The 14,950-nt window shown below is 44.1% G+C and overlaps 1 protein-coding gene across 4 annotated transcripts in view; it reads left to right on the top strand.

Annotated features, from left to right (window-relative positions):
- Nucleotides 1–14,950, top strand: part of LOC147897658 (hydrolase family protein / HAD-superfamily protein) — a 90,614-nt gene that overhangs the window by 64,871 nt on the left and 10,793 nt on the right. For 3 of the 4 annotated variants that reach the window (XR_015541680.1, XM_087380434.1, XM_087380432.1), the window contains one exon: nucleotides 10,656–10,726. Coding sequence is in view for 3 of the 4 variants with exons in the window: in XM_087380434.1 (XP_087236560.1) it covers nucleotides 10,656–10,726 (71 nt within the window). In the remaining variant the exon portion in view is untranslated. The remainder of the gene's footprint in view (nucleotides 1–10,655; nucleotides 10,727–14,950) is intronic. The other variant, XM_087380433.1, reaches the window with a different exon arrangement.

Here is a 14,950-nt window from a genome sequence, read left to right as displayed (position 1 = left end):
GATGGATTGTACTATCTGAAGCCGAACATGCAAAGGCCAGGTTGCCAATTTCCAATATTCTAGCTTTTCCCGAACCTTGACCATCACCCAATCAGTTTGTTGACGACGACGAGTGAGACCGCATCCCAAAGAGTAACTAAGATGACGAACAATCTGAGTGGGTGGAATGATTTCCCCGGGCCACAAACTATGCCAGTCTTTAGAATGCAATGGGAGCAGCTTGGACTTTTGAAAATTTACATGAAGACCAGCTGCCAAACCATAAACAGAGAGAGTCTGCATCAAACCAGAAAGATCATTCTGCGTATTCTTTGGGGTAAAGAAAGAATCATCAGCATAGGCTTGAGCAACCATGCTGCGATTTGCATCCAATTCCAAACTATGAAGGGAGCGTGTAGCCACGAGATGATCAATATATTGTAGCATAAGATCGGTAGCAATGGCATACAATAAAGCACTAAGGGGACATCCCTGACGGACCGAACAACAAAGAGTCCACTCATTAAAGAGATCTCCAGAAAGAATGCACACACACACACACACACTCTCTCTCTCTCTTTTTGGTGAAATCTTTGATTGATTATATTATATGAGTAGCAACCTCAAAATAAGGTGCTACAATTACATCAACTGAAAATTTCAGTATATGCCAAAAAGACCTCATGATCTATGCAGCGGGTCTACAAGCAATCAAAGAAAGATTGCTGCAGAGAACGCCTAAAAAAGCCAAACAGAGAGAAAGTAGGATCACCAAATACTTTGCAATTCCTATATGTCCATAAAGTCCATAGTGCCCAGTAGCGAACCCAAACGAAGAAAAGATGAAACTCCGGTCTGGATGGATGAAACCCAAATAGCTAGAAGAACTTCCCAAACGGAACAAATGGGAATCTCGCTCGCAGGCGCTGTCGAAGCAGATTAAAAAACTCACGAGAGCATGGACAATGCCAAAACAAGTGAGGCACAATCTTCGAAGAAGCAGAACATTTGTGGCAAAGTACACACACACACTTTTTTTTTTTGTGAGAAGAAATATTTTATTGCTGTGAAATAATTACATTCATAGTTACTTCCAAGGAGGAGTAACTACTACTCAACTGAAAATCTCAGTATAAGCTAGATATACATCATGATCAATCAAACGAGTCTAAAAGCAATCATAGAATGATTGCCGTAGAGATTGTTTGAAAAAAACAAAAGATGCAAAAGTAGGATCACCAAAGACTCTATGATTTCTGTCTATCCATAGAGTCCACAGTGCCCAGTAGCGCATCCAAACAAAAAATAAATCAAAACCCTGTCTAGCTGGATGAAAACCAAATAACCAGAAGAACTTGCCAAAAGTAACAGCAGGAAATCTTGCTCGAAGCCCCTGTCGGATGAGAGCGAGGAAATCACAAGTGTGGGGACAGTGCCAAAAGATGTGAAGCACAGATCCAGCAGAATGTAGACATCTGTGGCAAACAGCCGGAGCAATATGTCTATGCGCGAGTAACTGCCCAGATGGAAAAATGCCAAGTAGGACTCTCCAAAGGAAAAGCTAATGCCGAAGAGGGACTTTCTCCACCACTTTAGTAGGCGATCCATATGCCAAACAGAGTTTGCTCTGTCAGAAATCCAAGGCGGAAGTAATAACACTTTATACAAAGAAGGCACTGTGATATGTGAGAGCTTCAAAGGACGGGCTAAAGAGGAAGAAGAATGTAGAGTCCAATCCTCAATCCTATTCTGAAGTTCCAAGCGAGGTACCAGCAAGAATGGTTGAAGCATTTCTGAAATTTGATGCCATAAAGGATGATAATGAGCTTCCAAACCATATTTGCTAGCAGCCATAGAAAAAGATAAAAGAGTGCCATCATCCTGAAGTACATCCGCCACAGAGGAAATGCCTTTGAAAGATAGAAAGTAAGAACGCGTGGGTTCTTGTATAGATCCCACTGTGTAGGCTGCCAATGCCCAAAAGCAGAAGTATCAATATGCAACAAAAGAGAGCGGATCATGAAAGCCCAAGGCTGATCCCCTTGCATGAACTGCAACATCATTTTCCCCCTGTGAGCAAGTATATGCATTTGAATATTGAGTATGTTTAGACCCCCGTGCATCTTTGGAGAGCAGAGACGATGCATAGAGAGTAATCTGAGTGAGACTTTTCTTGCCATTTTTTGAACGCCAGAAAATCTCCATGATAGCAGACATAAAGGAAACCAGATTTGCCTTAGTGGACATGATTAGAGGCAAATAGAATTGTATGTATGCTATCAAAATAGATTGCGTGATTCGCAAACGAACATGTAATGGCCAAGTTGCAAGCTTCCAATATTCAAGTTTTTCCCTTAACTTTGTAAGCACCCAATCAGTTTGTTGAGAACGAGTAAGCCCCCAACCTAGAGGATAGCCAAGATGTCGAATTAGTTGAGAAGTTGGAACAATTTTCCCAGGCCACAAAAGACTATGCCAATCTTTAGCATGCAACGGTAATAATTTTGATTTTTGGAAACTAACACGAAGACCAACAGCCAAACCATATGTAGGAAGAGCCTGCATAATCATGGAGAGATCGCTTCGAGTATTTTTCGGGGTGAAGAAAGAATCATCAGCATATGCTTGGGCGATCATGCTACGGTTGCCAGGAATTTCCAATCCATGCAACATGCCAATGTCCAAAAGGTGGTTCATATATTGAAGCATTGGATGAGTGGCTATGGCAAAAAGTAAAGCACTGAGGGGACATCCTTGCTGAACAGCAAAGTACACACACACACACACACACTCAGCTCCTAGATGGAACATAGGCGTCAGGGAGCTGGGTGTGCCACTGGAACAACTGGTGGAATCCGTCGTGTGATGCTCCATCGTTGAAGACCACCACAGGTACTGTTGAAGAAGCCCCTCTTGGCATGGACCGCCTCAGCACGATCACTAGAAACCTGGTATTGTTGCTCCCAGGCCACAGGTCCTAGATACACTCCTCTGGTTTGGTACTAGTACAAGAAGTCATCTGGTACAATAATCCAAGTGATATTGTTGTCGGTGCAAGGTCTGCTTCCTTGCATGGGCACCTGTATCTCTGCTATACAATCCCCTATGAACCCCCCTCTTAGGTCCAAACTGGTACATTGTCTCCAAATTGATGAACCTCAATGCTCCAATAACAATGGGCATATAAGAGCTTACAAGGATGAATTAATTATGTCTGGATTTCCGCAGTGGCAATCTTTTGACCCATCCGGATCTCTAGCTGCTCGCCAAACAATAGCTGAAGTAGAACACAAGGAAACCCCCTCTAACATCCAAACAAAATACATACTGGTAACATATTGCCACCTGAGTCAGCGGGAACAACTCCTTGTGGCTCATGCCACTACACCTGTCTGGCAGGTACCATTGCCACAAACAAGCAAACAATCCTTCATCTAGATCCAGAAAGCCTGTTGGTAGCGCGTCTTGCCGGGTGCAACTAGATGGCTGGAATAAACGTCTTAGCAGCACCGTCCTGCTGGTTACTGGTCCCCTCACTGTTTCGTTGAGGACACTGTCGCCAGCAATGACCTTTCTTGCCACATTGGTTACATGTACGTGACACCTTGAGTGTTTCCTGTTCCTCAGCTGTCAACTTCTTCCATCCTTTTGCCAAAGCCTCAGGCTGACTTTCAGAGGTACGATCTACAAATCTCTCCTCCTGGTCAAGCACTGTCGTGACTGTCCTTGGAAGATATTTACTTTCCCACTTGGAGGATCTCCCGTTAAAGTTCCTATAGCTTGTTAATGTGCTTTTGCAGCAATGAAGAATTCTTGGGATCCAACAACCGCATCTGGACTTCCAGGGAGACCCTCTTGATGGGAGAGGTTTGACTGTACGAGGACGCCAAGTGCTCCCAGATACTCTTGGCCATTTTCATATGCTTCACGTGATTAATCACTTGAGGAGTACAATTAAGAAAGATAAACGACCTTACCCTTGCATTGACATGGTCCTAGAGCTGAGACAAGGTCTAGGCCTCCTTTTGCTCCAGGATCCCAAGGTTGGATGCAAGGGGATCAAGCCTGTCAACTCCCACGAATATGAAGTTTGCTAGATCATACGACTGTAGCAGGGACTCCAGCATGACCCACCAAACACCATAATTGGCTCAATCCAATTGACGATCGATTGGGAAGGTGGGCAAAACTGGAATTTTCGCCTTGCTCTCCGCCATCTCAGACAGGGTAGACATGTTGGAGTGAGGAGAAAATTAAACTGGAAGGGAGTGTGGACGGGAAAGAAGGGGAGTGACGGATGATGAAGAGGCTGAGAGCTGAAGTACCTTCACACCTATGCTGTCCCTACCCCTGAGAACTACTCCTTTTCAATCTGAAAACACCCTTCAAAGTCACACCTTCGTTGACACCCGTATGGTCCACGCCTCTGGACACTCCTCACATACACCTCTGAACAGCAGCCCTAAAACCTTCTCTCAGTTTGCTGGCTCAACAGTGAACACTCCCTCCACACCTCGGATCTGTAGCCAACCGTGGCTCTGATACCATGTGAGAAGTGTAGCGGATGTGAATGGAAATGAAGAGAGAGAGAGAGAGAGAAGCTCACACACAAAACTGGAAAAGAGAGAGAGAGATGAGAGAACTGCAAGTGATATCAGAAAAAAAACCTGTCTGCTGGGGAAAACCCTGCTCTATCGATAGGCAACCGTGCTCCACTATGAGATGCCAAACAATGAGGGAAGGGGGCCTATATATAGGCTGACTCCCCCTCCGCTTATATATAGCCTGACTCCCCCTCCCTAGTCAGTCAGCAACAATGGGCAGACCCTATGCTCTAGGGGCTGATCAGCCAGCAAGGTGGGCCGACCTACAGCCAGCCTACAAAGGCGGCTCCAGAGCCCTATAAGGAGGGGTTGCTTCCCTGCTCAACACATCCCACTAGGGGTCCTCTAGGCTGACCCAGCAGCGACCCCCTCAGCCCTACAAAAGGGGCCACAAAGTAGCCCTCTAGGGGCCTCCACCTACTGGCCAACAAGGCCGCGATGGCCAGCAGACCTATAGGGGACTGCCATGCAGCCTACAGGGGCTGCCACCTGTCCTCCACACCCTGACCAGCAAGCCTAGGTGGCCGATTATCAGGTCGGCCCACCTCATCCTAGAAAAGAGCTCCACAGGATCAGCTCTCTGGGTCCAGGGGCAGCCATGCAGGCCCACAACACTGCCCAGCAACATGTACCTGAGCAGGGGCTGACATGTGGCAACTACCCGGCCTGGATGAACCCACGGTGAGCAGATCTGCCCTACCCTACTCTACCGTCACAAGGGGGCGCTCAACCTATAGTGACATCAGGAGATGTTGGCCTCCAACGAAAGACGCATGGAAATATCATATAGAAAAGTTTGCCTAAAATATCCTCCTAGTCACACAAAATTTCTGCTTTAAAGAATAGCCCCTTTCCCATTTGTCTTTTCATCCTTTTTCCCGCCTTTTTAAAAAAGTTGAAAACTGAACTTTCTGCTTTTCAAGAGAGGAAAATGCAACTTATGGGAGTGTTAGATGCAAGTTACATTCTTACAAGCTACAGTCCCATAAATATGTCAGAGCAAAAGAGGACCAAATTGAAGACTCATTATGAGCCATATTGCATACGAGACTATGGTCCTTGACTACATGTGCCCATTACATGTGCCGACATATTGAGAAGAGGGCCATTGCATCCTCTTCTCCATTCATAGTACTTTGGATCATTAGGCTACCAAGAGGGTGAGACCTATGCCCCAACAATAGTCCAAAGATAAACAATGGGTCAGTGCTTGAATTCCACCACATGCCATACTCTGTAAGGAAGAAGAAATGCACTCGAGGGAAGTCATTGGTCTAATCTGGAAGCTTGAGAATCACTCTATCTTCTACCCTACTGACTTTATAGAGTGTGTAGTATCCGAACTCCATGGTTCTATCATCAATGAATGCCATCCTAGTGTAAAGAAAGTCCAATCTAGTACCTCAGCCTTATAACATAGAACACATGGCCAACAGTGGAACCACAAAAGGAACCCCTCAAAACACAATGATGTAGTCATTATCTCACAGCATGTGTAATCTTCCAATAACACTTAGGTTTAGGTATTTCCTTACAACTAGCTCTCCACAAAATCTAATTCTTCTGATGCCATGAATCATGATGGTGCAGCTTGTTAAGTATATCTTGGAGTAATTTTGGGGACAGCGGTACTTTGATTTTAAAAGCATGTTCATTCTCTTTCTAACTCTCTATGAACCCAGCCACACACACGCTTTTTTAAGTGAAATCTTTTATTTCTGTGTGGGAAACCTCAAAAAGAGGTGAAAACCCACCAATAAGTACAATGAGAAAATTTACAAGTAAAACCTAAGAGAAAAAAAGAAAGAAAGAAAGATATATTAACGTCCACGGGAGACCTCGCGGGCCTATGGGACAAAGTGCACAGAAAAGCGAACTCATACAAGCCTCAGTGGGTTGGAGCAAAGGGTACGCTAGGACCCTTGCTGAGTACTAATCTATGCTAATAGAATCATAATCATAATCAACATCATAATCATATCCTATCATATCAATCAATCTATCCAGAGAGAAAATATAATGAGGCAACCAAGTAAAAATTTACATATCAGTTGGAGGAGACTCCAACAAAACATCATCCATTTTCAAACTATTGCCTTGTAAAAACTGATGCAATGGAGTGACAATGCCATCAATAAGACAGAGTTGTTTTTTGCCCTTATGATTCTTCTTAAGATAAGCGGGTAGCCGAAACTTCTGAACCACAGGATCAAAAACCTGCTGCAACCAAGAATGAAAAGACTCCAAGGAAAAAGGAACATCAGGATTCGAGACTGAGAGGCTTTGTAATGGGGCCGGCATATCAACAAGCTTCTCAGGGGAAGGAACATGAAACTCCACAGAAAAGGAAATATCTGCATCCGGAATAACAATATCTGGAGCTGAAGGAGATTGTAGATTTTCTTCCACTTCATGCATAACAGCAGAATTTTGCAGCAGTGAAGAAGAATTTGACAGAACAACTTCAGATGTCGAAGTAGTAGCAAAAACCGGATCACAAAGAACCTGACAATCTGACACTGTAGGTAGTGGATCCAGAACCGATAAAACAGCAAAAGGTGAACCAACTTAGCTTCTTGAACTTTCCTCCAGACCTTAGCAGGTTTGAAAAAATGCCGGACTTCATGTGTACTAGAAGAAGAAATAGGAACCGCAGGAACCGGTACAGGAGGAGCAGAAATCTTCAGAGCAGGAGCTAGCGAAGAAGAAGAAGAGCATGCTTTGGCAAAATGACCAAGTTGGCGACATTTATAGCAAGCATTGGGAAAGGAGGCAAAACAAAGAGGAATCTGGAGAGGATGAGAAAAACCCAAATCGAGTTCCAGACATGAAGGTATGAGCTGCTCCATATCCCAAAGAACACATATCCGAATATCTCTGCTTGTGACCAGAAAGTCCTGTTTAGGAATGAAAAGGACAAGGCCCAGCAGAGCTGCAAGAGAAGGAACATGCTGAAGAGGCGAAACTGGCAAATCCTTGAGAGTAATCCAAACAGGACTAAAGTGGAGGAGGAAGCAGGCTAGATAAAAAAGAGGATCCCAAGGCATAACAACTGCAAAGTGACCTGCCCCATGAACTCCACCCAAAGTAAGAAAATGGAAAACGGTATGCATAGAAGCACAATGAGCAAAGTAAAACCCCTTTCCCATGAAAACGAAAGAGGTAATCTTCCCAACACCCACCGCAGCTTGCAAACTAGCAACTGACATAACTCTTCCCATAAAGTATAAGCAAACACCAAGTTGCTGTTCCGGGCGAATACTTTGAAGCAAAGGTTGAGGGGAAAGAGTTCGTCGCAAGGGAATTCCAGTAGCTGAAGTCGAAGTCACCGAATCAGCACAGAGTTAATGGAGCAAATCTTGTTGAAGCGAGGAAGAGGAAAAGGCAGAAGAGTCAACTTTGGCAGCCTTCACCCCTTCCGAGATGAACGGGGAGACAATCTCTCTTTTCTTCTTCCGTGCATAATGGAGCATAGGAGAAAGGGGGCTAGAAATGGTAGGGGAAGAAAAGAGATGAGGCAAAGAGGACGAAATAGAAGTGGAGGGCCACTGAAGAGCACTAGTTGAAAGAGGAATAGGTACGGACTGCAGGAAAACAGGTAGAGAAGACGATTGACAGGGTACGGACTGCAGAAGATTAGAGGACTGAAGCTGTACGGAAGGCGGTACAGGTACGGACAGCAAGGACGGCGTTGAAAGTATGGATGGCTGCAAGCAGGGCACGGGCTCTTGCAGGCAGGGTATGGACAGCAGGCAAGGGGGAGAAATAGATGATGGAATCTGCACGGGGCCCTGCAAGGACAAGACAGGCTGGTACGGGATATGTACGGGCGAAAAGGATAGAGGTACGAAATTGTACGGGAGCTGTACGGATGAAGGCGGGGAAGATGCAGGGCTGTACGGGACAGGGTACGGAGGATGGCAGGAGCACGGACAGGGAGGGAGGAGCAGACGAGCTCTCCATAGCTTCACACCACATTCACACACCCCAGCCACACACTTTTTTTTTTAATAGTAATATCCAGTGCTGTATTTATATGCTCATAAATTTACAAGATTGGAAGTCTCCAAAAAATGGAGAGTATCCCAAAGATCAGAAACATAAAAAGAAAAGCTCCATGCAAGAAGCATCTATATCACCCTCATGGCAGGCATCATATAAGGATTGCCGCAATGAGGTTCGGAAAGATTCATATGACTTGTGAATTTGCCGACCCAAGTATGCCAAATTATGCTCACTCCAGATTGTCCAAAGAGCCCAATATCTCACCCAAGAGAGAAACAGTGAGTATTGAGACAAAGACCTCATAAATCTGCCAAATAGCAAAAAATGTTTCCCAAATTTGTGACTCGGGAAACGGAGTCGAAGATGATCTGAAATTCTCCCAAGGAGATTCCTAGAACACGGGCAGCGCCAAAGCAAATGAGGGACAGTCTCTGAAGGAGCCTGACATCGTAAACATGTGGATGGTGCAATGCGACGTTTGGCAAGTGTGACTCCCACTGACAATGTGCCTGTCATGCATCTCCAAAGAAAGTCTTTGTTTCAAAGGCATTTTACACTTCCATAATATCCGGAGATTCTTTCGCCACCATGAGAGAGGCTTCCTGATATGCCACAGAGTATTAGCATATTGCTGAATCCATGGAGCAGGCTGAAGAAGCCTGTAGGCTTTGATGGAGGTCAAGGCAGGCAGAGGAACAGGATGAGAGCATGTAGCAGAGGGTTGCAATTGCCAATCCATAAGCCTGTCTGTGTCAGCCAAAGGGGGAATAGGTAGAAAAGGATGTAACAAATCAGCAATTTTCTTCCATATCGACCTATGGTGGATTCCCAATGCATAGGTAGCAGTGGCCTGAGGGAAAGATAAGACATAGCCCTGATTATTTACCACATCATGTATGTATCGAATTCCCAATTTCATAAGATTGTATGCTCGAACAGGTTCCTGTAAAGCAAGTGGAATGTCAAAGATGGCACTCCAATGAATACTTTATTTCCTCATTGAGTTTGTCCCCGAGCAATTATGAGGAGCCCATTTGACCTTAGAAAGGACTTGTTTCCAGTCAAGTATCAGAGCAGTAGAGAAAGGACAGCCAGGTATCTTCCCTACAAATCTCCCAATGACAACCTCCCAATGATCAGTAGTCCAATGACCGTAGGCAGAAGTCCTCATGTTGACACACATGGATGCTATCATACAAGTGCATCGCTGTTGTTGGCGGAAAAAAGTATGGAGCATAGTTGCCTTCCTTGCAAGTACATGGTATCTTATATTGAGGATATTAAGTCCACCATGCATCCTAGGAGAGCACACCATTTCCATCTTCATCAGTCTCAATGCTTTCACAGCAGTTTTTGTCCTCCATAACATCTCCATAGCTTGAGACATAAAGGCTGAAATATCTCTGGAGGACCAATGCAGCAAAGGCAAAAAGAACTGGACATAGGACATTACAATGGAGTGTACTATTCTGAGCCTGACATGAAGTGGCCAAGTAGAAATTTTCCAGTATTCCAGTTTATGAGTCGTAATATGTGTCCCAATGATATCTCCGTAATTCTTATGAATAGTCGCCCCCTCAGTTGCTAGGAGAGGCTTGGCTGTTCTGATTGGTGAGTATTCTCGGTGAATAGCTATGATTTGGCCGGATTGGAGGCAGATATCACCCCCGTTGAAGTCTTTGGAAGATCTATTTTAACTGCTGCTTCCTGGTGATATGCCATCCTATAGGATATCCCAAGTGTTTTTCTTACCTGCATTCATCTCGTCATGTCTGAAGAGACTGCTTCCATCAAAATGCTTCTTCTTGCTGCTTGAGGTTTCTAGTATGATTTTGGAACCTTATTTCAAGATAGTTCTTGATTCAAAATGTGACCTTATCAAGTTTGGATTTCTGAACTAACTGTGGTCTCTCTCTATGCTCTCTCGCTCATGCTTTCCCATCATGTGCCATTGGTTTGTTTTTATCTTTGAAAGAACAGTTTGCTGTGCAACTTTTTGGCATTTGCTTTGTAACAGCTGCATTGAAATTGCTTTCTGCTGAAATTTTCTGCTACATTTTTGCAAAGCAGGCAGCATTTCCTGTGGAGAGACTTGGCATGGGAGCATTTCGCATGGCACTTGAACACATATACAATAGGCATGCTGTTCTTACCATCTTGCAGTGCTTTCACACTTTGAGTGTTTAGTATATGGGCTAAACAATTGTTTTTCCAGAACTTCTGTGATCATTGGAGTACCCATCAACTTATTAGGATTACATGTGGACTTTTTCATTGAAAAGATGATTTCAAATTGTATTTTATGTTATAGTCATGAATCTTTGGATTTTCAAAATTTTCATTTTCTGATTTGAAAACTGAATTCCTCTTCACAGTTTGTCTTCACCATTTACAAATCTGTTTCCTGCTATCTTGGTTTGCCTCAGTGGGGTCTCTCTGTGTCGCCACATCTCAATCAGATAGAGACGAACACAGACCTGGTCATGAAAGTGGATCAGCCAAGAGAGTGGCCTAAAACTGTGCCCCTCCTGGAAAAGGTAATGGTATCATTCACGAGTCTCATAATAGACTGGGCAGATACATAGCAAATGTTCCTGTGTCTCCACCCCCCAATGTGCAGAGCTTGTAGATCATTTCCCAAGAAAAGTGCTGCATACATGGCTGTTGGCCTTACTAGTGTATCAAATAGCCATTGTCAGAGGATCCTGGAAGTGTGCCTAGAGGCATTGTCGCTCTAGCTTGGCTAGAGCTCCTTGACCTCGTGTAAGACTTGCCCTGGCTACATGAATCATCATGAAAACTCGTTTTATGAAGATTGGCCCTAGGGAAGTGTATGACTGTACTATCTCCACCGGCTCACCTCAGTTGTGTCAAAGGAAGATAAAGAGTCCATGGAGGTGAAGGAAGTAGAAGAGCTGAGTATAGATTAGGTAGGAGTCACATCTAAAGATGCATTTCAAATGAGGTTATGTTGTACCTCATCTCCTTTTTGTCCTTTCTATCTTGCAAACATCCCGAAGTACTATCCTAAACCTCCACTAACCCTTGGCCTTCATTTTATGTACATTTATTTGAGAAAGTTGTGTTGCTTATTATCGACTACAAGATTTCCAGGCGTTTTTGTTTCCGACCTATGCTCATTTCCTTTCAATTGTTATCACAACAAGATTCCATGTTCCTAGCTTGTTCCTCCTTGCATCCTTTCTTAATGGTTTGTTCAGCTGTCGAGAGCCACCATAGAAGGTTTAACGACGCCTCATCCACTCTAGTACTAGTCTGTATTTGCTATGTTGCAAGGCCATCAGCTTCACTAAGCAGTGTGCGAAGTTGTGCAAGTGTTAGGTGTTAGTTAATGAATTTTTGTGCACATTTCTATCTCCTTTTTGCTTATTGTGACTAATCTCTTCAATAAACTTGACAGTTTAGGATCTGAGCAAATTTTCCAAGCTAAGCAGATCATTCTAGGGAGAGAAAGTACATGAAAACTGAAACTGGCCTCAAGGCCTGTTACCAAGTTGTAAATGCTCCAAGTCAAAGTTCCAATTGACCATTTTATTTGATCATAATTATGGAGTTCTTTATTTATTTAAATATGGTCAAAGAGTTATTTTTCATTGGTCAAAGTATCGACTTTGGTCAAAATTACTTAAACTTGGTTAAGTATGTCTAACCTTGGTTAGGGAGATTTGGCTTACGCCAAGAGTGTTAACTGCAGTAAACCAGAGAACCACAAAGTTGACTAGGTTAGAGAGTGTTGATTTCGGTCAATGAGACTTGGCCTCGGCTAAGGAGGGTTGACTTCAGTCAACCAAATTATTCTGATTTTGGTCAGAGAGATTTGATTACAATTAAAGGTGTCTTGACCTTGGTCAAAGACCTTTAATTACATGCAAAGCGCTAACGATTAATGGGTATCATGGCTATGGGCGTTTAATTAATTGTTGCAGGTACAAGAGAGTGGTATAATACCCAAGTTTTATGGAGCCTAGCAGGCTACCAGGAGGTGTTAGTATGACTGAGGGCTACAAAGACCCCAGAGTTGCCCTTGAGGCATGTAACTAAGATCTAGTCTAGGACTACGATACTTCGAATGTTGCCAATTATGGAGACTAGATCTCCTTTGTAATTTGAAATTACTCACGTTTTGTGAGAGCAGCCTGAGCGCTGAAAACTTTTATTCAGATTCTCTCAAAACAAAGACCTTCGGGGGGGTCCAGCCTGACTGTTGTCCTAGGCCCTAGTGTTGTGCAGAGAGAGAGAAGAAGAAGAAGAAGAAGAATATATTATCGTCCTCTGAAGACCAAAAAATCGGCCTATGGGACCTGAGCAATACAAAATCCTCGTACACAAAGACTCCTCCCTTGGAGGGGAGGGTATTAAGAGAAACTACCTTTATGTCTTAGGTGAGTTCTTGTGCTTGAAAAGCTTATAGACAAACGTTCCTAAAGCTGGGGGTGACCCGCTATGTAGCATATCAGCCAGTCTGTTATGTCCCTCGAGAAGAGAGCTAAATGCTTTCCGGATGTGAGTATAGTAAGGGCATATCATTACCATGTGTTCTTCAGTTTCTGCCATTCCCTGGTCACATAATTGGCATATTCTGCTCTCTTTTGGCATATCTTTCCATCCTCCTATTTCAATCTGCAGCTGGTGTGATCGGGTGTGAAGTGAGGCCAAAGCTCTTCGCTTATGTATTGCCATAGGTGTGCAAATGTACTTCTGCGTGGCTGTTTCTCTTCTTGTATAAGTAGCCCAATATTCGGGGTTAATAAATGTACGGTAGTACTCAAACTTATCTCTGTTTTCAGCTGTTTGCCATTTCCTGTGTAGTGCATTCATATTAACGTCCGTGGGAGGCACGGGCCTATGGGACAAAAGATGTCAAAATCACTTACATCATTTGGATAAACCAGAGAGTCGAGGGGTGCACATGGCATCTCAGCTCAATTATTATAACACACCTCTACATACTAAATCTATAAAAATGGCTTTCATAACATCAGTTTAAGACTGAGAGTCTTTGGGTTCAGAATTGAAATCTCTAATTAAAGCTATTCCATCTTGATGCACAGCCCATTTTCCAGCCTTACATGCATCTTTCACTTTGGTAAGCTCGACATTCCTTGTTTCAGCTGAGTTGGGGTGAGTTCCTCGGAGATCCAAATGCTTGTGCCCTTCAGCTTGTTTGTTTGTCAAAGAATCTTAGTTCTCCGTGCCCTCTCTCAGAAAAACACCTGTACTTGCATTCCCATTTGGGAGATACAGTTGATATCATTTTCATCCACTCTACTTGTGGTATTTCCTCCTTGAGGCAGGCAATCTCTAATCTTCTGTGTACTACTCTTCTACACTAAAGCGGCCAAGACAATCCTTGGGCAGTCCTCCGATGCATAGTATCTTCTTATTATGTACAATGGCCTGCTGTTCTTTAACTTCTGTGTAAAGATTTGCCTTGTTAAGTTTGCTGTTGGTCTTTGGCTGATCTGACCTTAGTATTGATTATTTCATTGACCTTGGAGACAAGTATTGGTGCTTGTGGAGATGTGCTGCATTTCTCCATAACATCAGCAATAATTTCCTGGTTGCCTTTGCTCTCCATCTCATTCACCATTCTGCTAAGAGCTGCAACTAGGAGCCTGAGCACTCTAGCTTCATGCTCGAGATAATAAATGTGTTCTAGGGGGTCTGATCCGATCCTTCTCTTGTAGGTCAGGGCAAAGGGGCTGGGTGTAGCTGCAATAGTTGAGTATGAGGGCTTGTTGGTTGGAGTAGAGGCAAATAGCTTCATTTTGGGGAACTCCATGTTGGCCTTCCTAAACCTGGAAGCCCTTTGCTATAGCTAACCCCCAGAACTGAGCCAGGGGCTCAGCCCAGCTTGGAGTGACCTCACGAGAACTACGTGCACTGCGCTGCTTGGGGGTTGTACATGAGCACTGAGGTACGGGCTAATAAGGGCTGATATACGAAGTGACAGACGGAGGTATGGGCTAATGTATGGCGATGGAGCTACAGAGATGTACGGGCGAGGTACGGGTGAGCAAGTACGGATGGACGGTGGCTGATGTAAGGCGCAAGTACGGCTGAAGTACATACGACAATGGCTGGCTGCGTACGGACGGACGACAGATGAGCAAGTATGGACGGATGACGGGTGAGTACCAGGGGGGGAGAGAGAGAGAGAGAGAGAGAGTTTATTAAAGTCTTCGGAAGACCGCTGGGTCTATGAGACTGTGAAAAACCTGGTACAAACGAGCTGTGGTGGTGGAGCTACTAAACGATCATCCACACCAATGCAAATGCAAAATATTGAGAATGTCAGTACTAAATCCTACATACAACATAGTCATGTCACGTCGGTAGTC

Source organism: Dipteris shenzhenensis, chromosome 10 (assembly GCF_047967505.1).
Source record: "Dipteris shenzhenensis isolate YYH24624 ecotype China chromosome 10, Dip_SZ_1.0, whole genome shotgun sequence".
Lineage (NCBI taxonomy): Eukaryota > Viridiplantae > Streptophyta > Polypodiopsida > Gleicheniales > Dipteridaceae > Dipteris > Dipteris shenzhenensis.
This window is presented reverse-complemented; position numbering and strand designations above follow the sequence as displayed.